This window comes from Idiotropiscis lumnitzeri, chromosome 9 (assembly GCF_059441095.1).
Source record: "Idiotropiscis lumnitzeri isolate Australia: NSW breed Sydney's pygmy pipehorse chromosome 9, RoL_Ilum_1.0, whole genome shotgun sequence".
Lineage (NCBI taxonomy): Eukaryota > Metazoa > Chordata > Actinopteri > Syngnathiformes > Syngnathidae > Idiotropiscis > Idiotropiscis lumnitzeri.
In genome coordinates, this window is record NC_142399.1 from 7520311 (window position 1) to 7544578 (window position 24268).

General features: G+C 41.6%; 2 protein-coding genes across 3 annotated transcripts in view; one reads left to right on the forward strand and one right to left on the reverse strand.

Annotated features, from left to right (window-relative positions):
- The first annotated feature begins 388 nt into the window (after positions 1-388).
- Positions 389-7676, forward strand: chata (choline O-acetyltransferase a). The gene is made up of 15 exons (XM_088305049.1): positions 389-504; positions 1437-1516; positions 1615-1806; positions 1967-2085; positions 2326-2379; positions 2457-2637; positions 2846-3023; positions 3108-3277; positions 4122-4222; positions 4294-4422; positions 4759-4881; positions 4956-5097; positions 6317-6379; positions 6460-6597; positions 6663-7676. The coding sequence occupies exons 2-15, from the start codon at positions 1466-1468 to the stop codon at positions 7005-7007; spliced, it is 1986 nt and encodes a 661-aa protein (XP_088161175.1). The 5' UTR covers positions 389-504; positions 1437-1465; the 3' UTR covers positions 7008-7676.
- Positions 7677-8443: 767 nt separating this feature from the next.
- ogdhl (oxoglutarate dehydrogenase L) overlaps positions 8444-24268 on the reverse strand; it is a 29537-nt gene continuing 13712 nt past the window's right edge. For both annotated transcript variants that reach the window (XM_088305112.1, XM_088305113.1), the window contains 17 exons: positions 19053-19199; positions 17944-18034; positions 17686-17865; positions 17491-17619; positions 16857-17036; positions 16484-16636; positions 15521-15623; positions 15098-15226; positions 14653-14803; positions 12905-13032; positions 12657-12835; positions 12265-12336; positions 11482-11607; positions 10868-10940; positions 10618-10781; positions 9736-9890; positions 8444-9667 (listed from right to left, as the gene is read on the reverse strand). In XM_088305112.1, coding sequence (XP_088161238.1) covers positions 9544-9667; positions 9736-9890; positions 10618-10781; positions 10868-10940; positions 11482-11607; positions 12265-12336; positions 12657-12835; positions 12905-13032; positions 14653-14803; positions 15098-15226; positions 15521-15623; positions 16484-16636; positions 16857-17036; positions 17491-17619; positions 17686-17865; positions 17944-18034; positions 19053-19199 — 2284 coding nt within the window. In that variant the 3' untranslated portion in view covers positions 8444-9543. The remainder of the gene's footprint in view (positions 9668-9735; positions 9891-10617; positions 10782-10867; positions 10941-11481; positions 11608-12264; positions 12337-12656; positions 12836-12904; positions 13033-14652; positions 14804-15097; positions 15227-15520; positions 15624-16483; positions 16637-16856; positions 17037-17490; positions 17620-17685; positions 17866-17943; positions 18035-19052; positions 19200-24268) is intronic.

Sequence of the window (24268 nt, forward strand, 5' to 3'; positions counted from 1 at the left end):
CAGAGAGAGAGTGATCATTTTGAGGGCGTTGCTTAATTTTTTTTTCAGTGCTGTATATATTCAACCCTCACAATTGGAGCACAAATTGGAGCCTTAATGGAGAGAAAATATCAGAATTTAATATTTCAGAGGGAAATAATCAATAAAAAGAGATTTGTGGCAAAAACCGAATGAGTCCACACCGGGACGATTCGGATGGCGATGATGGAGGGAACGAGTGATGCGGGGAATAAAAGTTGCCGGCGAATCGCTGGACTACAGGGAGGAGTCTCACACACACACTCACACACACACTCACACACGCACCCACACACCTGCCCCCCACCCCCACCCACCAGCATCTCTGCGGAGCCACAGCGAGGGACTTATAGTTGAGCTTCTTCTTGGTCTTGTCTTTGGATGAAGGATGCTCCGGGAAAGAAAAAAAAAATGAAGAGAAACAAATTTAAACCTCTCACTGGAGCCTGAAGACAAGCGAGGAAGCAGCTTTTTGTCTACTTACAGGTAAGACAATAGTCATGATTTCAAATGACTTACGAAAGTGTTTTGGACGATGATTGAGGCTGAGATTGAGATTTCCAATGCTCCGAAAGCGACTGAACATGGCTTTTCTGATTTTGTGCTTGGGATAAACAAGTGTCAGTCATTCATCACAGCAAAACGTCAACTTGTGTTATATTTTTGAGACACAGATCATCAGAAGTCGCAATTAGATGAATGCATATATATTTTTGGAGATATGTTTTACTACCGGTGAGATGGATGGATAGAAACAGGAAATGTAGAGTTTAACGGTACATTTAAAAAAAAAATTATACAACATAAATAAAGAGACTGAATCTTTTATCATTAAAAATATAGTTACAATCTTTTATAATAGTTGTTAACCACAATGATGAATTTTTCTAAAATTATTGCTTTATTACCAAATTAGTTGACTTTTTCCCTTCTTATTATGATTATTGTGACGTTTATAATTCTAATTATGATGATGTGATTATGAGTGTATTAATAGAATAGTTTGTTATTGTATTTTTTAAAAATAATCATTATTGATTTATTATCATCATTGATAATATTGCAATTGTTTGTTTTGCTTTTTCATAATTTTTCTTATTATTATTATTATTATTCATATCGGTAGTAGTCATATAAAGTTTTATTATTGTATTATTTTAAAGGACTTTTTATTCTTAATACAACATTATTATTATTATATTTTAATGAAAATCATTATTATTAACAATACAGTTAGTGGTAATATAGTTTTTTATTATTGCAATGTTTTTTAAATTATTTTATTTCTTATTTTTATTTTGCATTATTATTATTATCATTATTATTATTATGGGATAACATGTACTGAGAAAACACATCACAAACATACATACATAAATACATATATCTGCCATCCATTTTCTGTTTGTCATTAAAAGGGAATCGACTACTGCGGTGCACCACCAACATGTCTCTTCTTCTCAACCACAAGCCCTCCAAACATTCCAAGGCCACTGATGTGAATATTCTATCCTTTTTCACGTAATATCCTATTTTCAAATGATATGGCGTCATCATCTAATGACTGAAATATCCCCACCCCCCGCCCCCTTCCAGAATGTGCCCAAACTCCCGCTGCCTGCGTTAAAGGACACTTTGGACACCTACCTGAGATGCGTGAAACATCTTCTCCCTGAGGAGGGCTTCCAAAAAACTCAGGAGGCGGTGAAGCGTTTTGGCGCCCCTGGAGGCGTGGGGGAGCTACTGCAATGCAAGCTGGTGGAAAGGAGAGAGAAAAAGGACAATTGGGTAAACGGAATTCACTTCCAGTATTTGGTGCTTTATCTGGAGATTGCTGCCATGACAGGAGAACATGCGAACAAAAAGGGATTGAAGTAGTTGTGTTCATTTTTTTTTAAATAATTATTTGGGCGACCATTAGAGCAAAAGTTTCATTTTGCCCGTGTAGGTGTACGACTACTGGTTGAACGACATGTACCTCAACAACAGACTAGCGCTGCCGGTCAACTCCAGCCCCGCCATGATGTTCCCACGCCAGAACTTCACAGCTCCCATCGATTCTCTGAGGTGTGCGTGACACAGCAAATGATCGTGACTGACCTAGACGCAGATCAGAAAATTTTGGATATTAAAATGAACGATGAGAGGCAAAACGTCTTCCAGTTGCAATGAATCAAATCCCCTAAGAAAGAAATGAGCTGGATGAATCAGAATATCCACAAGCACACGTGCATATAATACATTTCCATCATTTAGACATTTGAAAAGATCATACCACGTCTGTTGTTTCTTGTTTTTTTCCTGTAGGTTTGCAGCCAACTTGATCTCCGGAATACTCGACTACAAAGGTTTGCTTGATGCGTAAGTAAGAGAAATTTCCTTTCAAATTCACAAGAGGTGGATGTACGTCGGACAAACTTGCGAATGGGTTTGTGCAGACGTACGTTACCTGTGGACTACGCCCGAGGTCAGCTTGGCGGAAGCCCCCTTTGTATGGAGCAGTACTATCGGATCTTCAGCGCCTACCGCCTGCCGGGCCGTGAGAGGGACATGCTGGTGACGCGCGACGGTAGCGCGATGCCACAAGCACAACATATCATTGTGGCTTGTAAGAATCAGGTCAGGTGCAAAAACCGGAAGAGTTACTCCCCAATCAATGATAGCACAAAACGTTGAGGCTGCTGATGGGAAGCAGAAATGTGTCAGGGAAAGTTTAACTTGGGGTTAGTCAATGGGACTTGAGCCCAGACCAGAACAGAATCCAATTTAACTGACTCAAAAAGAACAGCAAATGCTGGATTGTGATGCGATGCGAATTTGTGCTCAGTTTTTTGCTCTGGACGTGGTGATTTATTCCCGTTGTCTGAATGACCGAGACCTCCTGACTCAGCTGGAGAAGATCGTGAAAATGGCAGACGATGAAAACGATCGTCAGCCGCCAATCGGTCTTCTCACCTCTGATGGCCGAACAGAGTGGGCGGAGGCTCGCGGAAAACTCATCACGGGTACGGAACTTTCCACTGGAGGTGACATGGTGGGTCCGTTTACAATCCCTGCATTTGACGATTCGCTCCCTTGCGCTCCTGCAGAGTCGACCAACGCGGACTCTTTGGACCTGATGGAGCGCTGCCTTTGTTTGGTTTGTCTGGATGACGGCAGCAAGGTCGAGCTGAGCGACTCCACTCGGGCCACGTTGTTGCTGCACGGGGGCGGAGCGGCCGTGAACGGGGGAAACCGGTGGTACGACAAGAGCATGCAGGTTTGTGAGAAAGTCTTTGATTGCTCCTCTTATTTCACTCATCGGATCCGTGGAAGGACTTGCTTTGCTTGTGCATGGATTATGCCTGATGATAGGAACAAAGAGCATGTACATGTAGCCGAAGGACCGAGGAATGCCTTAATTAGCCCCAAGAGAGTAATTTCAAATGCTCCCTTTGATTTGTAATGAATCAACATGCTGGAGTAGTCACATGTAGGACAAACATACACAACTGCACAAACCAGATGCGACTAATTTGTGTTGTAACACGGGTCTTGACCACTTTGAAAGCCTTGGTCGCTCAGACGAAACTACCAGAAGTCTTGGTCTTGTTTCGTTCTCGGACTGGCCAGATTGGGGATTTTCCCTTTCGACTGTTCAAGACCAGCACTGATCTGCTTGTTCATCGTCAACTTCCTTAGTGTGGTAATCATAAAAGGAGCATTCGGTCAAACATACCTTCAAGTCATGTGTTACTAAGCACCCCACCCCCATCCTCATTATGACTGAAATTTTCGCAGGATTGTGACTGAGGTTCTGGTGACAAAGTTTTTTTTGGTTGTTGAATATGTTTAAAAGAACATTTAATTTTTTAGGTCGATTTTTATAGTCTGGGTCTTGTCTCGGTCTCGCCTTGTCTTCACTCCTAAAAGTCTTGGTATTGTCTTGGTCTTGGTGACGTCTGGTCTCGGGCAACCCTTGGTCTCGGATGGGGTCATCTTGAGCAACACACTTCTGTGGACAAGGGCACCTCAGCGCCACAAGAAACCAGCCCGAGTCTCCATTCTTTGGTGGCCAAGTTCTGATGGAAGCCGATGCTCTGAAAACAGCGTCATTGTGCCAGTTTGTCGTAGGGGCCAACGGCTGCTGTGGCGTCGTGTGCGAGCATTCAGCTTTAGAAGGGATCGTGCTGGTGCAGTGCACGGAGTATCTTCTCAAGAACATGTAAGAATTCCACTAAGATTTTTGAAAGCCGGACTTGAATGTTCTGACTGTTGTCTTCATTGTAGCGCTAGGTTCGGAAGCCCCCCCGAGCCGGTACCGGCTGCTATGGTGAGTGAGTTGCCTGCACCGCGACGACTCCGCTGGAAATGTACCCCGGTCGTGCACAAACTCCTCGCTTCATCTTCAGACAGACTCCACAGGTTTCGCTTCACACTTCATGGACACGATTGATTTTGTTTTCTTTCATTTTTTTTTTTTATCATGTTTTCCCTGTGTCCATTTTGTTATGTCTTGTCTTGCTCGTTAGGTTTTTATTTCCACCTGTGAGAATGCACAGAAACGAATGTAGCATTTCCATCAGTTCCGCCCAATGTGAATCTTCTCCAGCGGTTTGACTGCCTTCCTCCATGGCAGTCCTTTTTCATTCAATTTCAAACTCTCTCCAGCAACACTCATACACAATTGAGTAAATCAACCAACGACCAACGACGACGATTGGTGAAAATGCTTCGAGCTAATCTAATGTGTCTGCAAAGGCTTGTCAAGAATCTCGACATGAACGTCCACAAGTTCCAGCATTACGGGAAAGAAACGATCAAGGGGCTGCAAATGAGTCCAGATGCGTTCGTCCAGGTGGCTCTGCAGTTGGCCAACTACAGGTAGGCAAAAGACGAAGGACATCGCAGGACATACTGACATGTCTTTAGAACCCTTTCTCGCTCCGTGTGGCCAGATGTCACGGCAGAGCAGTTTCCACCTATGAGAGCGCCTCCCTACGCCGCTTTAAGGATGGCCGAGTGGACAACATTCGCTCGGCCACGCCGGAGGCCATGGCTTTTGTTCGAGCGATGACCGACAGGAACGGGACCAACTGCGTAAGGAGTTTGACGCGAGACTCGCGATGCGTTCACTGTATTGTCGGTTTGAATCAAACTCGAGCAAGTGGTCCGTAGCAGAGATGGGTGACTTGAATCACATGATTTGGCTGAAGTCAGACTCGAGCGTCATTTTTTTAGGATTTGTGACTTTGCAAAGACTTTGTAATGACTGACTTGGTATTTAAGTGACTCAACTTTAACTTCAGTTACATGAAGAGTCACCTTGTTTGAAGTTGAATATCTACATTTTTGACACATCATCTTTAATATAACGGAGGAAAATTGCCATTTGTTTCACGGTAAACTGAGTCAGTGCTTGAAAATGAGCCAGTGTGTGTGGTAATTCTTTGAATATGATTGCTCAATCCGGAAGAAAGCCACTTCCCAAAGAACAAGAGAATGTGCAGGCGTGTGTAACGCCAGTGTCGCAATTGTTTATTTTTATTTCCTCTCTCTAAATGATTTCCTTTTTTCGCTGGGACATCTGCACAAAATGCATGGCAAGGCATTTGGCATTTCCCGTGGAAAGGTCGGAGGCAAGGCCTGCTGACTATAAAATAAGCAATCAATCTATCAATTCGAAAGCTAACACACACACACACAAGTGGTCACTCGGGAATTGCTCTAAACTTGCAGGTTAAGACCTGCACATGCGACTTACTCCCACATCCGATGCGTGGCTATCAAACTGGACAATACACAAAAGATGAATCAAATGAAATGGACTACTCTTGGGAGACATTATTAAGAAGTTACCCAGGTCACGTCAGTCTGCAAGTTTAATCGAGGTGACTGCCATTCTTCTTGGTCGTTCAAAACGTCTCACCTTCTTCTTTCGGCTTAAAGGTAATGTCTTCAACAACTGGGAAGAGTCCAGTTGCTTCAAAGAGCTACCTGGGTAAAGAGGCCTTTTGGATTAAGATCGAAGACCTGGATGACTGACTACACAGACTAAGGGGACTGTCAAAGTCGGTGTAGGAGGCTTTGGCTGAATACACCAAGTTTGATGGTATGGTTCAAAACAAGACTTAGGGCGGTTCAAGTTTGGGTGAGAAAGAAATCCAGTTTGACCATGGACAAAGACGGAACAAAAAGTATCAAAGAGACAAATGTGAGATCCTTTAACAGATGTGAGCTATAGCTGCGAAACTACCCTTAAAACCAATGATTCAAGGTTCATGAAGGATTGGCACTGATACTTTTTCGTTTCCACAAGGATGCAAAGAAGATGGAGTTATTACGGGCCGCCGTAACAGCACAGACAAAGAATTCAACACAGGTGGCTTTCAGATTCCTCTCACTACCTTGAATCGGCATCACAAAGATGAATGAATCCGTGATGTCATTTCTCTTTTCTAGGCTATCATGGGGATGGCGATAGATAATCACCTACTGGGATTACGCGAGATGGCTCAAGATCTGAAGATTGAGACCCCGGAGATCTTTCGAGATGAAGCCTATCGCATCAGTAATCACTTCATTCTCTCCACAAGTCAGGTAATGTTTGTGTGTTTGAAATTTGGAGAGAATCCATTCAAACAATCCTCTACTTCTTCTTTCAGGTCCCCACTACTGTCGAGATGTTCTGCTGCTACGGACCTGTGGTCCCGAACGGATACGGGGTGTGCTACAACCCTCAGTCGGACCATTTCGTCTTTTGCGTATCCAGCTTTAGGGAGAGTCAACAGACGTGCTCGTCACAATTCGTCAAAAGTCTGGAGAGGGGGCTGTTAGACATGAGAGATTTGTGTCACAGGATTCAGCCGGGAGGGGGGCCGAACCTGGAGACAACCACGGAGAAGCCAGCTGACCTGAGCAAGAACCAGGAAGCGCTGACATTAGCTCTTGAGAAGACGCTGAGCCAGACTCAACTGCAGGCTGGAGGTAAAGTCGAAGGAATATTCTAATTTAGTTGACGATGTCATACTAACCGTTGATATGGAAACATCAATCAGTGGACCTTTGTCTTAAAAGTGTTGTAACTTGCTATAGATTTTTTTTTAACTAAAAGGTGTCGCTTGGTGAGCTTCAGATACGCCACAGCGTGAATTAAGAGAATAAAAAATGTGGGCAAGGAAATCCACAGGAGACGCATTTTAGGCCTTTTTAAAGACAGTAAAACACACAAATGGAAAATGAGAACACTTGCAAGGACTCCATGGGCTCTATTTTGGTCGACAGGCCTCAGTGCGCTGAAGATAATTTTCTTTGATTTTTGTGCTGGGGCCAGTCTAGTTTACCATGATTGGGAATTTGGCAACTTTCTGGGCTTGCTGACGGGCTGAAGACGTTTTCAAATCACTCTCATCACTTTCATATATTTCAAAAGCCGCCCTCTGACCGTGGGACAACTATTCGGGGAGAGTTGTCACAGACAGACGCACAATCAGGGGTGGAAGGCGGCTTCCAGGTGCCCACTCGACAGAGGCCTACTTTACATCAGTGATCTTCATTCAGTTCCTGAATTTAAAGGGAATGAAGGGAGCCACTTCGATTGGTCGGGAAACAAGCCGGTCGTGTTCACTCCCATAACGGCGCAAACGCCCATTTCTACCATTTCTTTACACGATATTTAAAAATAGGAAATAAGGCCCCGGTACATATAATTTACTCTGCAGTTGAGTAAACACCCACAGGGACTATTTGAGGATAAGATAATATACTTTTAACAGTTATTTGGTCGTTGAGCCACGTTTGAAAACAAGAAACTGAGGAAATCCGTATTTGTGCGTTTTCAAAGTGTGAAAAACAAGAACGAAGCCAGATTAGAATATTTAAGTCATTTATTTATTGTGCACAAAGAAAATGATGTATTTATTTTTGCAGGTGTGCAATTGATTAGTGTTTGAAAGTGACTGATGTTACCGTGTTGCATCTTAGAAGCAAATCTGTTTGTATATAAGGCCGAGTGTACATGTACAATTAAAAACAAAAGTCTGTGACCGCTGTTATGTTATTAAGTATTGTATGAATTTTAATAAATGATGAACTTGAAATGATGGGTGATCTAGGCAATATTTTTATTTATTTATTATTTTTATAAATACTAATTATACCTATAAGCATCCCCGAAACATTATTAATATTTTGATTATTTACACGTGAGGATGTGAATAAGATTACTGAGTGTCATTATTGCTCTTCACAGCTCTCGGACTTTGTTGTATTTGCACCTTATGAGACGTATACACAAAACAAAACAAACTCAAAAAAAATAAAAGCAAACTCGTCTATGCCAGCTGGCTGATGTCTGCTAATGAAGTGAGCTGTGACAATAAAGAGGCATTCCTTCACCAACAGCACACGTGGCAAAAGCAGAAGCTCACATACACACAACGACCGATGCTTGTCAGGAGAAGTTTAATTACCTAATACAAGGCGTACAGTTATCTTTGTAGAAACAGCTGCTCAAGAGTGGTGTTTTAAGACTATAAAGGAGTATAAAAAAAAGTTAAGCAGCCTGATGTTAGAACAAGTCTTTGTTACAAGAATTATTCCAAAACGCAACAGGGATTTACGTGGCCATGTTACAAGTAAAACAGACCCTTTTATTACAGCAGTAGGCTAAAAGTACAAGAGCAAATGTTCCCCTCCTAAAAAAAATGAAGACAGGAAAACTCTAGTCAGAATGAAAATAAAACAGTAATAAGGAAATAATAAGGGAAAATCCAAATGTCACAAGAATAACCAAAATGGAACAAGAATTTTTTTTTAAAAAAATTTAACATTCCATGAGAGCCATGACAGTAGAAGAATAGTCACCATTTTTTTATTGAAGTCATTTAAATTTTTTTTTGTTTTAAGTTTGACCTATAGAAATTTGCGCAATATGGATTTTAACCATTGCGTTGTAATTTATAGCAATGGCATTTCAGAAATGAATTCCAACTGTTACTGAACCTAACAATTATTATTATTATTATTATTAAAAATTATTCAAACCTGATGTGGTAAAAAAAATCTAGAAAAATGTACTTGCATCGATGATGAAAAAAATGTACAAAAAAAAATTGTTGACCAGTGTTGTAATAGAAAAAAATTAATAATGTTAAAAGAAAAAGTTCCTTAATGTTTGAGAAAAAACTCAAAATGGAACCAGAATACATTTGTATTGTTACGAAAAAAAAAAAAAAAAATGTAATAGTCAAGAATGAGGATAACATAATGGCGGGACATCCATTTCATTCCAAAGGGAAAATGAATGAATTCCAAATCCAAACACGTCAATGTCAAACAACTTCCTGGAACAGATTGTTGCAGAGTTCCAAGAATCCACTGTGCTTCTCATTACTTGGAATTTATAAACGCAGAAGAGAAAAATGTCTCCCTAGATTGCAATCAGAAACATATTCTTTCTATTGGCTCGAGTTCTTACACTGAAGCATGACAGATCCATTTTCAGCACCGACTTAAGACAACGGAAACGTGCACCTCCCGTCCAGTTCAAGCGTTCCTCTCCTGGAATGCGTTCAGGTTCAAGGCTTTGTCCATGAACTTTTTCAGCTCGTTCAGGTGGGTCGACTTGTTCCCCGTGGCGGGCGCGGCGGCGGCGTCCCGCCCGGCATACCTGAAAGAAAAACAACAACCAGCGTGACTTTCCCGTCGTCACGTCAAACTGAAGCGGCACGTCCTCACCAGACAGGCCTCTTGTTGGCCACCACGGTGAGCAAGCGAGGCCGGACGTAATTGTAGTAACCCGTGTTCTTGTGCTCCTCCTGACACCAGACCAGCTCGGCGGTCTGGTGTTTCTCCACCTCCGCTCTGACCAGGTCAAAAGGGAATGGAGAGATCTGGAAAAGAAAAAACTGCATCGCGAGAACGTCTGGAATTGGGACCGAGCACGAAGAAGAGTGACTCTCAAAGTTGGAATGTCGAATTATACAATTTTGTGGCTACACTAAAAAAAACATCTGGACCCAAATGTGTTTTTTAAGAGAAGTCGTCATAAACTTTCTTGCAATCACATGATGAAATTAAATTGAATAAAGTCAACACATTTTTTTTTCAGTGCGGTTGTAGTTAACTTTCAATTTTCAACAATGTTAACATTCAGATTTGTGCATAATGACACAATGAGTCGCAAAAGGATTACTTTCGTGAAAACCTAAACCGACGACGCGACTGTATTCTAATGTCCATTGCAAATGGAGTTTAAGTTACATCGACCAGCACTACGGATTCTTGAGGGCATGAGCGGATTACAATAACATGGCAACACAGGCTGCAATCTGATTGGACAAAAAAAAAAAAATCTGCAAATGTAAATCATCACAAAGTGTTCAATGAATAACGACCTGATGTGTGAGCAAATTCCAAACTCTTATTCTGAGCTAGTTTGTTGAACTCATTTACTACCATTGACGGCTAAAGATGTCAAAGTTCCATTTTTTTTTTTTTTTTTTATTACACAGTTGGTTGTGAATGAGTTAATCACTTTTGTATGGCGCACATACTAAATATCAAAGGCTGACGAGTGTGTGATTGGGTGGCGTCCTGTTCTAGCATGTTGGAGCAGACCTGCTCCAGTCTGACGATGGCGACGTCTTTCTCCAAATTTTGCCGCTTCCTCTCTTTGGTGAGCTCGTAGTAGACTTTCCCTGTGCAGAAGATCAGTCTTCTCACTTGGTCTGGATTTTGACCCGACGGGCCTTCATCTGGGATCAGCCTCTTAAATTTTGTGCCTGCATGAATTAATGATGTTGTTTTAGTTTAATGACATTTTTTTTTAACTTTGCATCAAAGTAGTGGAGAATGGGTCAACGTGTACCTTTGGCGAGGTCGCTAAAACTGGACCTGGCATCGGGGTGCCTCAGCAGAGATTTAGGAGTGAATATAATCAGCTGCCAACCAAGAAAAGAAAGGTTTGTTGACATTTTATTTGCCCAAACATGTGGCATCAGCACTGGGACAAAGCCTGACGGTTCAGTCAAGCAAAACCAGAATTGAGACTTTGTACTGAAAAGAATCATCTCATATTCCCTCTTGACATCCTCACTGATTTGCTCGGGGTAGTTTGTTTTCTCATGCGGAACGGAGCGTCACATTTGTAGACGACAGGGGATCACTTAAGACAAAAGCAGTTGAAGGCAGGGCATAAAAAAATATATATTCATGTACTGTCTAAAAGTTTCACTAAGCACAAAACCTTCCGACTTCAGGAAAGCAAAAAAAAAAAAAAAAAAATGTGTCATGTATTTAAACAAGTGGCTCCCAAAGACACAATTATGAACCAATATCCTGCTGTTAAAATACTTTTAAGCTTAGACGTGTCAAAGACATGGTGCTTTAAAAAAAAAAAAATAAATAAAATAACATTTTTAAAAAAGTATACGAGAGGAATATATTTGTTTTGGAAAACTAAGACAGTTTGTCGTGCTTTACCGGCTTCCTGAACGGCAGCAGAATCTGCCGTCTGAGCACATGACAGTAGTTAGCAGGCGTGGAGCAGTTGACCACGATCCAATTGCACTCGTACAGCTGCTGCACTTCAAAATCGCCGACAAATTCCTTCATGTGAGAAAAGAGGAGAGACGGAACGAGAGTTTAAGCAGCAAAACAAATGAGACTCAGGGCTCAATTTTCGCGCTGACTTGCGGTCCAATTCTGCACTGGGGCGAGCTCGACGGCGTTTGGGTATTTTTGCAGAGAAAATCAGGAAACGACACGTTTTATGGTCCAGCACGGCAGCGCTGTCTACAAATATTGAGCCCTCAATGTCTCTCGAGAGTCTCAGTCACAAAAAAACTTACACACACACACACACACACCCCCAGGGGATGCTAATTCCATATGACACACACCCCCACTAATGGTTTGATCAATATCCCATTTGCCGATGAATTTGGCAGACTTCTGCTGATCTCTCCTCGAAAGCTCCCTCACACCAGCCGACCCACGGGACCTGACTAAGTGTTGAACGTAGTCGTCGTCCCTCAGGGGCCTTGAATGAAGAAATTGAGAATCATCGCTTAAACCGTTGATGGTATAGCAGGAGGCCACTGCAGCAGCGTTAAGAGAGCCTGCCTTAGCCGTTCAGTCAATACACGACATAAAAATATCTTCAGAGTTGTCATGTATTTGGAATGTGAGACCAAGCCGGAATAGCCACAGGAAACATCATAAGAAAAGTGTTTTGAAAATTTTGAATTCTACGGGTGGACCTACAGGAAAGTGGTCCGGGTCGTCTTTGCTCATTTGCAGGAAGCGCTCAGGTCGGGCTGAGGAATGTTCTGGACCCTGAAGACAAGGAGGAGAGGATTAAATGTTGTACTTTGATGAAATGGAAATACACTAAGACTGATTTTTAAGCCATTCCGTGGTAACTTGATTTATTTCAATATCTAGTTCAGGTTCCCCACTGCAATAATATTAATCTGTCCCAGCCACCCAAATAAATAAATAAATAAATAAATAAATGTTTTTGTTTTTTTTAATAATTAGTGTATATTTGTTTTCCTGCCAAGATTATTATATTAAACAAAAACTCACAAAATAAATAATTATCGCACAATGCCTTTGGCTATCGCAATAATAGGCCACTCTAAAAATCCTCTCACCATTCCCTCCATCCCGTGAGGGAGGAGCAGAACAATGCCGTTGTGGCGGACCCACTTGGCCTGCCCCGAGCTGATGAACTGGTCGATGATGCACTGGGCGGTGTTGTGGAAGTCTCCAAACTGCGCCTCCCACAGGACCAGGACATTGGGACTGGCCATGGCGAAACCCAGCTCGAACCCTGAATAGGGAACAGGCGGTCACGGGGCGGCGGCGGGTCCATAGCGGAGGCGGAGGCGCGGACACCTACCGAGAACGCCATATTCGGACAAGGAGCTGTTGCAGACGGTGTAGGGAGCCTGGTCGGCCCACAGGTGGTTCATGGGGACGCAGATGCGTTTGTCCACCTCTTGGTCATGGAGAACATGATGACGGTGACTAGGAAACATGCAAAAAGAACAACACCATTGTACCGTTCCATTAATCCATTTCGCTAATGATAATGATGACAGAACGAAAATAATTCATCTGTTTGTGCATGATGATTTAATGCTTCAATTCAGTTCCTTGTGCTGTCCCTGCTGGTGTTCCCACTTTGGCCACCGGGGGCAGTAGAATAGGAGAAGAACAAAAATGTACACGCACATGGACAAACCTAGGACTCACACAAAAGTAACTTCACAAACATGTGACCGCACACACACACGTCGTCTGTCTTCGGGGGCCCCATTAGTGGGGAAAAGAGGGCGCACGCATTCCCACACCCAAACACGTCAAGTTTGGTCCGCCGCTGATGCGCACGCTCAAGCGGAACGCGTCAAGATGCTCGGCTCCTGTGAGAAAAGGACGTGAGCGACCGACAGGAGGAGGAAAACAAAGTGAAGGTGGGAGGAGGGTGCTTGGATGTCAAGTACAGTACACGGCAGACTCGAGAGTGAAGCGCTGCCAAACGACTTTGCAATACAAAAGTGAATCGGGGATGGAAGACGAAAGGAAGAGGCCAGTAGAGTGTGACAGTGGTGACAACTAACAAAGTATAAATATTTGGATACAGTATTTGAGCAGATTTCTTTTTAAGTCCTGGTATTCGTGAAATGTATTAATTTCTTTTACGTCAAACGTGCAATAAAAATAACCAGAGTTTACGATTACAATATCATCGCCTGAAACAGTGAAAGCTGTTGGTCTGACAACGAGTGGAACAATTTGAGAGTTGAGGGGTTTTATTAAGACAAAATTGGTGCTTTGCCGCCATCTTGGCACCAAGGAACTGTGTTGAAGTGAGCTGAGGAGCTCCATTTAGACAAAATTAGTGCTTTGCTGCCATCTTGGCACCAAGGAACTGTGTTGAAGTGAGTTGAGGAGCTCCATTTAGACAAAATTAGTGCTTTGCTGCCATCTGGCGGCATCTTGGCAAAGAACTTAAAACAATACTACTACTTTCGCTAGATAAGAACAGAGCGGGAGTACTTTTGCCCCAACTGCAGTGTGGTTAGCTCATGAGATGTAGGTTGCTGTGAGTGAGGAGGAGGTGGAGGAAAAGGAGCTGTGAGAAGGCATACATTAGACAGTCAAACTGGGAAAAAAAAAAAAACAAGATCCAGTTGTGTTCACTCGTCACGTGTTTCTTTTCACAACATGACAGCACCACGGAGGCTACACAGGTCCCTGGAGAATGAGCCGACGTCTAACCATGCGCGACAAACGATGACCTCAGATGGGAATGTGATGCAAAAATCATCGGCGGAGTTGTTTAAAAATTTTGTTCAATATGTGCACTCAAGAATATTCTTGTGGCTGCATTATACTGGGAGATGTTTTTTTATTTTTAATATTTTGAGCCTCTCAGTTAGGAGGCAATCTCAAACATGAACAAAAATTAAAGTATCCCCTCTCACCCCACCAATTGATTAACTTTCCTAGAATAAATTAAAAAAAATTAAAAAAAATAAATAAAAATAAAATACATGTGAAAAAACTAAATTATCATAATATCAAATACATTTGGATCTGGTGATATTTTTGTCGATTTGGTTGTTGTCAACGTTCTCAACTCACCTGAACGTTCCCCTTTCGACATCTTGCCCGCTGAGTCGCACGTGGATGCCGTCTTTGAGAAGCGACCCGAAGGCCATGTACTCTCCCAAGGCCCAGTCCAGCTGAGCGTTTCTCACCAAGTCTGCTCGGCTGCGCAGGATACGAGACAGACCTTGGCCACACAAAGAGAGGAAAGAAAAAAAAAAAAGATGAGCAAGCAGAAACTGTAACATGACAGGTGGTGCTGTCAAGTGTGGACACTAAAAGTCTGGCTGATGTTGGGATTTCTTGGAAAGGAATTGCAAAGCGAATAAACGCTCTGTGCAACTTCTGCAACATTAGGTACACGATCGAATGACATCGAACGCACCATCATATATATTCAGCTATACACGTATATTAGGGTTGTCATGAACCGTCCTAATTTGAAATCAATTTATGAAATGATGGTGCACGTATATTTCACCAGGATGGATGTTAAAATCCTCCAAAGGCACGGAGCTGGCGATCTGGCCGATATGTTGCAGAACTTCCTCATCAAGTCCTGTGGGCGGACAACTCATGGTCTTAGGTTCTCCTTCTGCTGTGAAGAAGTCTACAAGGAGGTGGAGGAAACATTTGTCGTTATCACGGAGCACCAAAGAATATCAGACACAAGAGGGCATTTCAGGAAACGCTGGCCAGCGGAATTTAGTGACTCAATTGCAGGCAGTCCAGTAAAATAGAAACATTGAGAAACGGACAAACGACTGACTCAGTAAGCTGCTGAAATATTTTTTTTTCCTCATTTTTGGCAGATGATAAAGAATATATGACAGCGAGTATTGTTATACTCTCTGTCAACAAGCTGACGCGGAAATGTGTTCTTCATAAGACGGTGGTTTGCTACTTGGCCAGGGTGAGTCCAGCCAGTGACGGATGTGTGAGATCTTCTCGTCCTTGGAGCTGCTGTACGCCTCTTCGCATATCTTGTCATATTTGGCCACTTCCTCCTGCAAGCACATCACACGCTGAAAAAAAAAAAACCCAATTCATTCAACAAATATCGCATGCTCTCAAGCACAACGAGAGGAACGGTGAATGAAAAATAGTCTTTAGTGGCCGTAAAAAGCTTTCCGAATGATGAATGGACTATTTGCGAGGGTCCACACGGCGATGACAAACAATGTCCATCAAGCGGCAGCGGCGAGTGAGCCTTCGAGGTAACGTAGCTGATATGAAAACAATCTTATTACAAATATTACAAAGCTCCTGTTTGAAACGAGGGCCCAGAGTGGTTCTAGTGAATGTCAAACTTGAACCATCTTGTGATTGAATTGCAACAGGAAATTGAAAGCAACGGAGGCGATGCCGCTGCCGTATATTCTACCGTATATTTAATTGCAATCGCAATCAAGCAAGGAGAAATATGTCGGGTAGTTTCTAGGACACATTTATTGGGATACGCCCCTTAATCAATGAATTCATCAATCAAAGGTTGGCCGTCAGCCATTAGTCACAGCTTAATCATAATTATTCATTGGGAACTTTTGACAATTCTTCAAAGCCGGTGGGGAATGCTTGGAAAACATCTGCAAATATGTAGAAAAAAAAACACGCCCACAAACAGTCACACAAAAACCTTACACACATACATACATACCTCAGACACACAAAAACAAACCTTACACGTTCACAAAAATGCTCACACGCAACACTTTCCACACGCAAGCAAACCTGAATCACAAAAACATTGCAGACAAAAAGCTTCCTCACACACTACACACATAAACGTCGTCCAAAGTCCTCCCAGATGAGCGTTACAAGCTGTTAAAGTTTCAAATTCCTTGGCCATGTTTATTGTGTAAAATACCTCAAATTCTTGCAGCGTCACCACTCCCTCGCCAATGAGCTTGTCTGAGTACTTCTTCAGCACGTGCTCCTGTCGGCGGATCTGCTTGTACATCAGCGGCTGGGTGAACAACGGCTCGTCCATTTCATTGTGGCCAAAGCGCCTGTAACACACCTGTCATAAACACACACACAAAATATACAGAACATTGAAAAGGACACAAATGGCCTCTTCCGAAAAAAAAGGATCAAGTCAACTTTCCCCATTGAAAAGAATTGAAATGCTCTTGATGCGTTCCAGAAAACATCGTGTATTTGAAACTGGCTCAGAACTAAAATTTGGGTTTGTGACCAAAGCAAAAAAAAAAATCCATCACTGTATTTCCGGGACGGACCAGGTCGATGACGACGTCCTTGTTGAAGGTATTCCTCCACTCGGCGGCCACGCGGCACACGTATATGACGGCGTCTGGGTCGTCGGCGTTGACGTGGAAGATGGGAGCGTTGACCACTCGAGCCACGTCGGTGGGGTAAGGGGAGGAGCGGGCCATGCGGGGGTCAGTCGTGAAGCCAATCTAGGTAGATAGATTTTTTTTTTTCATTTTATTTAGTTGCTTTTAATTTGTTTTGGCTTTTTCAAAATGCTTTGTTTTAGTTTCGTTTTTATTAGTTTTAGTATTAGTTTTTTTTTTGCTCAAAATGCTTTGTTTTAGTTCAGTTTTTATTAGTTTTTGGCCTGGCTATATTTCAGGTGAGCAACATAAAAAAATAAAAAAATAAAAATTCACGGTAAGTATTGTGTTGTAAAAACTCCTCATCCACTAATCAAATGCAGGTACTGCATAACAGATACATCACAACTCTAAGTTTTTAAATAAAGCTAGGAAGGTCTCGCTTTACATTCCCTGTTTGTCGAGTTGCCAATTTATAAAATGGATTTGAATTATTCCACACGCAACACGGTACTGTTGAAGCCACTTGCACACTATATTTTACCTTTAAATAAATGAAACCATTGCATCCCGTTACCTGATTGTTGACCACCACATGGATGGTACCATGTGTGGTGTAAGAGGGGAGTTCACTGAGATGGAACGTTTCATAAACGACACCTTGGCCGGCGAAAGCGGCGTCTCCGTGCATCAAAATGGACATGACCTGCAAAACAAAATGTTTTGTTTGTTGAATACACACAAGAACGCTCCATCTTAGGGCAATGGCGACCTTTTTGCCAAACATGTCCCCCCTGTAGAATTGCTCGGCTTTGGCCTTGCCCTGGACTACTGGATCTACCGCCTCCAAGTGGGAGGGATTCGCCATGAGGGACAGCGTGATGTTTTTGTCCGTCCACCTGTTTATTCTTTCGTGGTACATCCCGAGGTGGTATTTGACGTCCCCAGAACCCTGTGGGAGAGTCACGGGTAGGTTAACATCAAGGTATGCTGCACTGAGGGACCACTACTTTGGTCGAGGTGCTCTCACTTCATCTGCAGCCTCTAATTTGGGGTCGAACTGACAGAAGATCTGGTTCAAGTCCTTGCGGATCACATTGGCCAAGACATTAAGTCGACCCCTGGAAGATCAAGTGGTTCCTCCACTTAGAATTGGAGCAGCAAACACAACAACAAGCAGCAGATAGCAAACAGTTCTTCTTCAAAAAAAGAGTCATCAAGATTTTTATTGACACTACCAGTTGAAGTTTACTTCAAAAGCAAAATTTAAAAAAAAAGAATTACAACTTGTGTATTAAACCCAATGACGCTAGCTAAATGCTAACACGCAATGCAAAAACACCATAGTGGGCTAACATAGTTAGCATCGATTTTGCAGTTATGATTACGTTTTACACGACTTATATTTGAACACAAGCGCGAGCAACACATACAGATACTTACATAAGTCTATATTCTTTATCTTCCGTGCAAAATAACCAATCAGACAGCTTCTTAGTTCGAAGAGTATTTTTCTCTTTTATCATTATATTTGCACTGTACAGGCCACCTGGTGGCCAAAATGCACACGTGCGAACGAGCAGCACCACCCTTACGAAAAAGTAGTATACTGAAGTATACTTAATAAATTATCCTCAAGTATAAGTGTACGTTTGGAAAGAGTGCTCTGGATTATGTACTTGTAGTGGACTGAAAGTATACAAATTCAATACTTTTTATAGTATATACTACTAGTATACTTTTGGTCCACAGTTTAGTTTACTTAAAGTGTACTACAAGTATAACCCATTTATATACTACTAGTATACTTCTAGTCTACAATTTAGTTTACTTAAAGTGTACTACAAGTATAACCCATTTATATACTACTAGTATACATCTAGTCCACAGTTTAGTTTACTTACAGTGTAAGTTTGTCAGTTTTTTTTAAATGCAACAGTTTAGTTTTTATTAGTTTTAGTATTAGTTTGTTTCTTTCAATACATGCTATATTTGTCGAGTGCAAGATGAATAAAAAAAATGTCAGTAAGTGTTGCATAATAAAGTTTTTTTTTTTTTTCCGTAAATCTTGTACAAAAGGTTTCATGATGACAACCACCTCTGAAGTGGTGTTTGAGAAGGTGTAATCATGCCCTTTACCGATGCGGCATCCCCATGATCACACTGTCGATGCCGGCTGCGCTGGAGCTGTCGATGATGGTCTTAAGAGCCGGGATGAGGACTTCACAACCTTCCAGTCCAAAGCGTTTCTCAGAGGACCACTTCCTGGCCAGGAAATCCTCAAACCTTTGAAGTCAATGACAGTACAGGCTGGTTTGAACATGTCTGTGAACGCGGTAAAGGTGAAGGTAGATAGCATCCATTTTTCCAGGTGCGTCGTGGTATTTGATTGTCAGTTAAGCTGGGCGTGGTTCCAGTGCATTCAACAGACACATCCACAGCATCAGAGAGTTTTTAACGCTTTGGAATTTTTTATTTTACATACTTGTCATTTTTTTAATCCTTCAAATTTGGCAGGGTTGCTAGCTGCATGATTCTTAGTCTAATCTATGAGGTGGAATTATGCTGTCTGATTCCTAAATGGGTCTAGATCAGGGGTGGGCAGGATTTTTCAATGGGTTCTAAAATTTGACAGAGGGGCCAGACCAGGAGCAGATGGATGGAGAGAGATAATAGAATTACGCTTTTTTAAATTTTGATGACGTCATAGCCCCGCCTACAGAATTACGCTTTTTGTCTCGTTGTGATGACGTTGTATGTGTGTGTGTGTGTGTGTGTGGGCCAAGGGCCCCCGCCTACAGAATTACGCTTTTTGTCTCGTTGTGATGACGTTGTGTGTGTGATTGGGAGGGGGGCTTGGCCCCCCTCCCAAACTGTATGCTTCTTATGTTAAAAACAATGTGTTCCCTGCGTGCGTGAGTCCCCAACCCAAACTGTACTTATGTTATTCATATTTTAATATCTGAAGTATATAAAGCATCCAATGAAATGAGCTATATCTAATTAAATAAAATTAAATTAAACGAGTGAAATAATATGAGTTGAGAAGAGCAGGCGTTGTTTTTACCTTTGAATAAGATGTTTATTCGGTGGATATAGGTCATCCATATTTAAATATCTGAAGTATATAAAGCATCCAATGAAATGAGCTATATCTAATTAAATAATGTAGATGTATAAAATTAAATTAAACGAGTGAAATAATACGAGTTGAGAAGAGCAGGCGTTGTTTTTACCTTTGAATAAGATGTTTATTCGGTTGATATTTGCCCTTTTTGCAAACATGTCTGGACATATTCCCAGCGACATAAGTTTAAACATGGTATTGTGCAGGCTTGGGGGGTTGTCTGGGCAAGACGCCGGCCATAGACACCCTCCAAGCCTGCAGCAGCCTCAAGGTGTTTCAAAAGATAGTGAGCGGCAGGCAACTGTCGACATCCGGTCGGCAGACCCCTTTGCTTTTTGTAAAATCTGCCTAGTCATGTTTGCATGTCTGGACATGTATTTGTTGGCTACATTTGGACAGTCAAACGCCGTCATTTATCCCGCTACGGACGAGAAAAATGAAGGGTGATGTCTCCACCGCTCCCGCCCCTCGCACCCTCCTATTTCCCTGTACGTCACATCCTTCCTACTGCCGGCAGCCCCCATGTTTGTAGTCCTTTTTTGTAGTCCATACGCTGAGTAAAATAGCAACCAGCCTGGTTAAGAAATAGAATACAGCTAGGTTAAGAATATAGCACACAGCTAGGCAACCCTCATGTTTGTAGTTTATACAGGTAAGCAAAGAAATATTAGATATTAGAATATTATATATTATTATAGATATATATTATAGTATAAATATATAATAATAATAATAATAATATTCCCTTTATTAGTCCCACAATGGGGAAATTCGAGATTCGAACCCAGGCCTCCTGGGGAGACTGGGTCCTGAACGCGGCGCCTTAGACCACTCGGCCATCCTGGCAGCCAAAAATTTGAGATTCGAACCCAGGCCTCCTGGGGAGACTGGGTCCTGAACGCGGCGCCTTAGACCACTCGGCCATCCTGGCAGCCATATATATATATATATAATAAATAGCATGCTGCTAAGAAACAGCGTACAGCTAAGAAATAGTATGTAGTTAGGTTAAGAAACAATATACATTTAGGTTAAGAAAATAGCATACAGCTAAGAAAATAGCAGTAAGCAAAGAAATATTAGATATTAGATTATTACATATTATTATAGATATATATTATAGTATAAATATATATATATATATATATATATATATATTTATAAATATATATATATATATATAAAATAAATAACATGCAGCTAAGAAACAGCTTAGAGCTAAGAAATAGTATGTAGTTAGGTTAAGAAACAATATACATTTAGGTTAAGAAAATAGAATACAGCTAAGAAAATAGCATACTGCTAAGAAACAACATGCGTTTAGGTTAAGAAATAGCAGCTGAGCTAAGATATCATTAAGGTCGTTTTACCAATTATTTTACCTTTCAAGGAGGAGCATCATCTTGTCTGTAGACATCTCCAAGTCATCTTTGCAACAAGCTTTGACATGTTTTCACGTATTTCTTATCTATAGTTGGACAGACAGACGACCACCAAGTTGCGGTCGTGTGTAAGCATAAACAACACCGCCCGCCCCCCAGAATCACGCTTCTGTCAAAAATAAGCACATCCCCTACTATCATATCCCGACCCCAGTCTCAATACAGCCAAAGCCCAAGTCACGCTCTGCACAGACAAACCAATTTTTCCGGCTGAAGAGCCAGACCTACTCTAAAAATGAAGACGCTCAGAACAAGACGCCGCATGGTCATGGACATCACACCGAGAAGGGTGACAACCATCGTTGCACCTGATCAGGTTTCTAATAACATTGCAGAGCACTCGTCAGGTAAACGATGCAACTAATCCTTAACTATATTCCTATAATCAATAGCTATATATTTAATCAAAGTATCTTTGTACTGCAGATAGCGGTGTGGATGAACCTACAAGCGACCATGACATGACTATGGTTGAAAACGTTGTTGGTGTAGAAACCCTGACAACTGCAAACATGGAACAGGTTGACGCCTGTACAAATGTAGACCAGGATGGAACCCCTACAAAAACAGACGAGGACCAGGCAGGACCATCATACTCTTTATGGGTGGGCGGTACGGGAATCTTACCAACCTCTGTTGTAGCCTCGTACAACACTGGCGAGCCATCATATTCAGGGTGGAGCCGTCCCGTTTCAACAACGCCGCCGTCGACACCTCCGATGACCCCCACCTCGTCGGCAGAATCTTCACAAAACGAGAAGGCACAACAGCCCAGTTGGTCCGACCAGGCTGAATCTCCACAAATCAAGGAGGTACGAGTACCTAGTTGGTCCGACCAAGAGGGTTCAAACGAAGTGTTTGAGCCCTCTAAGGTTCAGACCGTCAACGACCCTGACCCCGGACCTGCACCTATTTCCAAGGATGATGTACAACATATGTCATGGGTTGATCCTCCTAAGGGATGGATTGATATGGATGTCGTATTAGTTGTTAAGGCGGCTATTCTTTACATGGTCAGACGCTTTTTGATAAAGTATCACAAAAAAAGGGGTTGTTTGCATAGCTATAGATACCTATGCAATAGTTATTATCTAAGACTGCACTATGATCGCATCATGCCGATCCTTTGCGGTAAAAAGTTTTTACAATGTATTCACTACTTGTTGGATCTATGTTCTGTAAAAACGGATAAAGAAACAGTCAAGCGAATTGCAGAGATCATAATGGTGGATTTAGCACTCGTAAAGGACTTACCGGACCGCCTTAAAGCGGATGAGAGCGTATGTTGTATGATATATCGTGATCAACTTGATATTTTCGAAGAATATCTTATAGAAAATATTAACTTTGACTAAAAATGGGTAATGTGTTGAGAAAATTATCGCTTTTTGGCTATAGAAGCTACTTTGAGTCGCTCGGGTTCGATCGACACGTTTCAAAATATTTTGGAAAATTGGGAAAATGAGATAAGTGACTTACCATACTCACGTTGTTTAACGATGTGATAAGATACCGTCTCCGTCATCAACAACCTGTGGATCTCGCGCACGAATTGAAGATGTTTGAAGACCTGTTAGAATCAAAAGTTCATCCATCTGTTTTAACCCTGACCTATAGACTTTTTACGTCTTAGAGAATCCTTATCATGTGTAACCAGACTTAACCTTGTCATATTTTTGTATTTCATTCAATTAAAAATTGATGTTTTTAAAAATATGCTTTTGCGTCTGTGTGTTTAGACAAATAACAATGTGACGTTTGTCACTAAATCATAAACCGTCATGAGCGTTAAGCGTTGGTTGAAAAAATTGTACTACGATCCCATTCAACCAGCCAGCTTTGGAGGTGCAGATCGCCTTCATTTAGCTGCGAGGGAGAAAATGGGTCAAAAAGTGACGCGTCATAAAGTCAAGGATTTTTTTATCATCGCAAGATGCATACATCTACGAAAATAGGAGCACAGAAAGGTTTAAAGGGAAGTCTCTGCTTTGAAGTTTCCAGAGTTAACAAGTATCATTAAGCGTTCACTGTATCGCGTACCATCGCTATTTAGAATTTATTGTCATTGTGCCCGCAGGTGGTCAAAAGTAAAGACGGCTGCCGCCAGCACAAACGGCCCCAAAACCTGAAAATAATATTGAAGAGAGATAGAAAAAGAAATCTGCCAATATGCAAATGCACTGGTGCCGGACTACGAGTCCATCATAAAACAGAAGCATTGTTCGGTAAATAAATTAAGGTTGAATGATTTAGAAAAATAACATAAATTATGCTGCTTTATATTTTGATGTAAAATCTTAAGAGCTCCTTTCAGAGCGCATTCTCGCATTTAGTAAGAAGGATTGTGTACATTATTTAAGAAATGAGACATTAAGTGATAAAGACTGCGTAAACATCATTTAAGAAATAATAAAAGCCTTGTTCTTCTGAACAGTCAGTAAAACACCGGCCTTAATAGCTCTCGGGTGGTGCTTTATGTTTAGTGGAAAACACCAAAATTTGTTTCATACCATTTATGTTTGCATACTCTTACGCTGATATATTGTGTTTTCAGTAAGTCGATGTCAGATACACAGAATGGAATGGTGTTTATCTACTTCTTTGAAAAGGTAAATATTTTACGAATCCGATAAGAAATGTAGCAATTTTTGTAATGTTAGCAAAGTCGAGTAAGTTTTGCTGCAGATATGACTTGACACCGATTTGACAGTCTTTTTCATCCTTAATCTACTTTTCTTATTTTTTAAATTTGACTTGATGATTTATTATCCTGACAAAATTCTGAC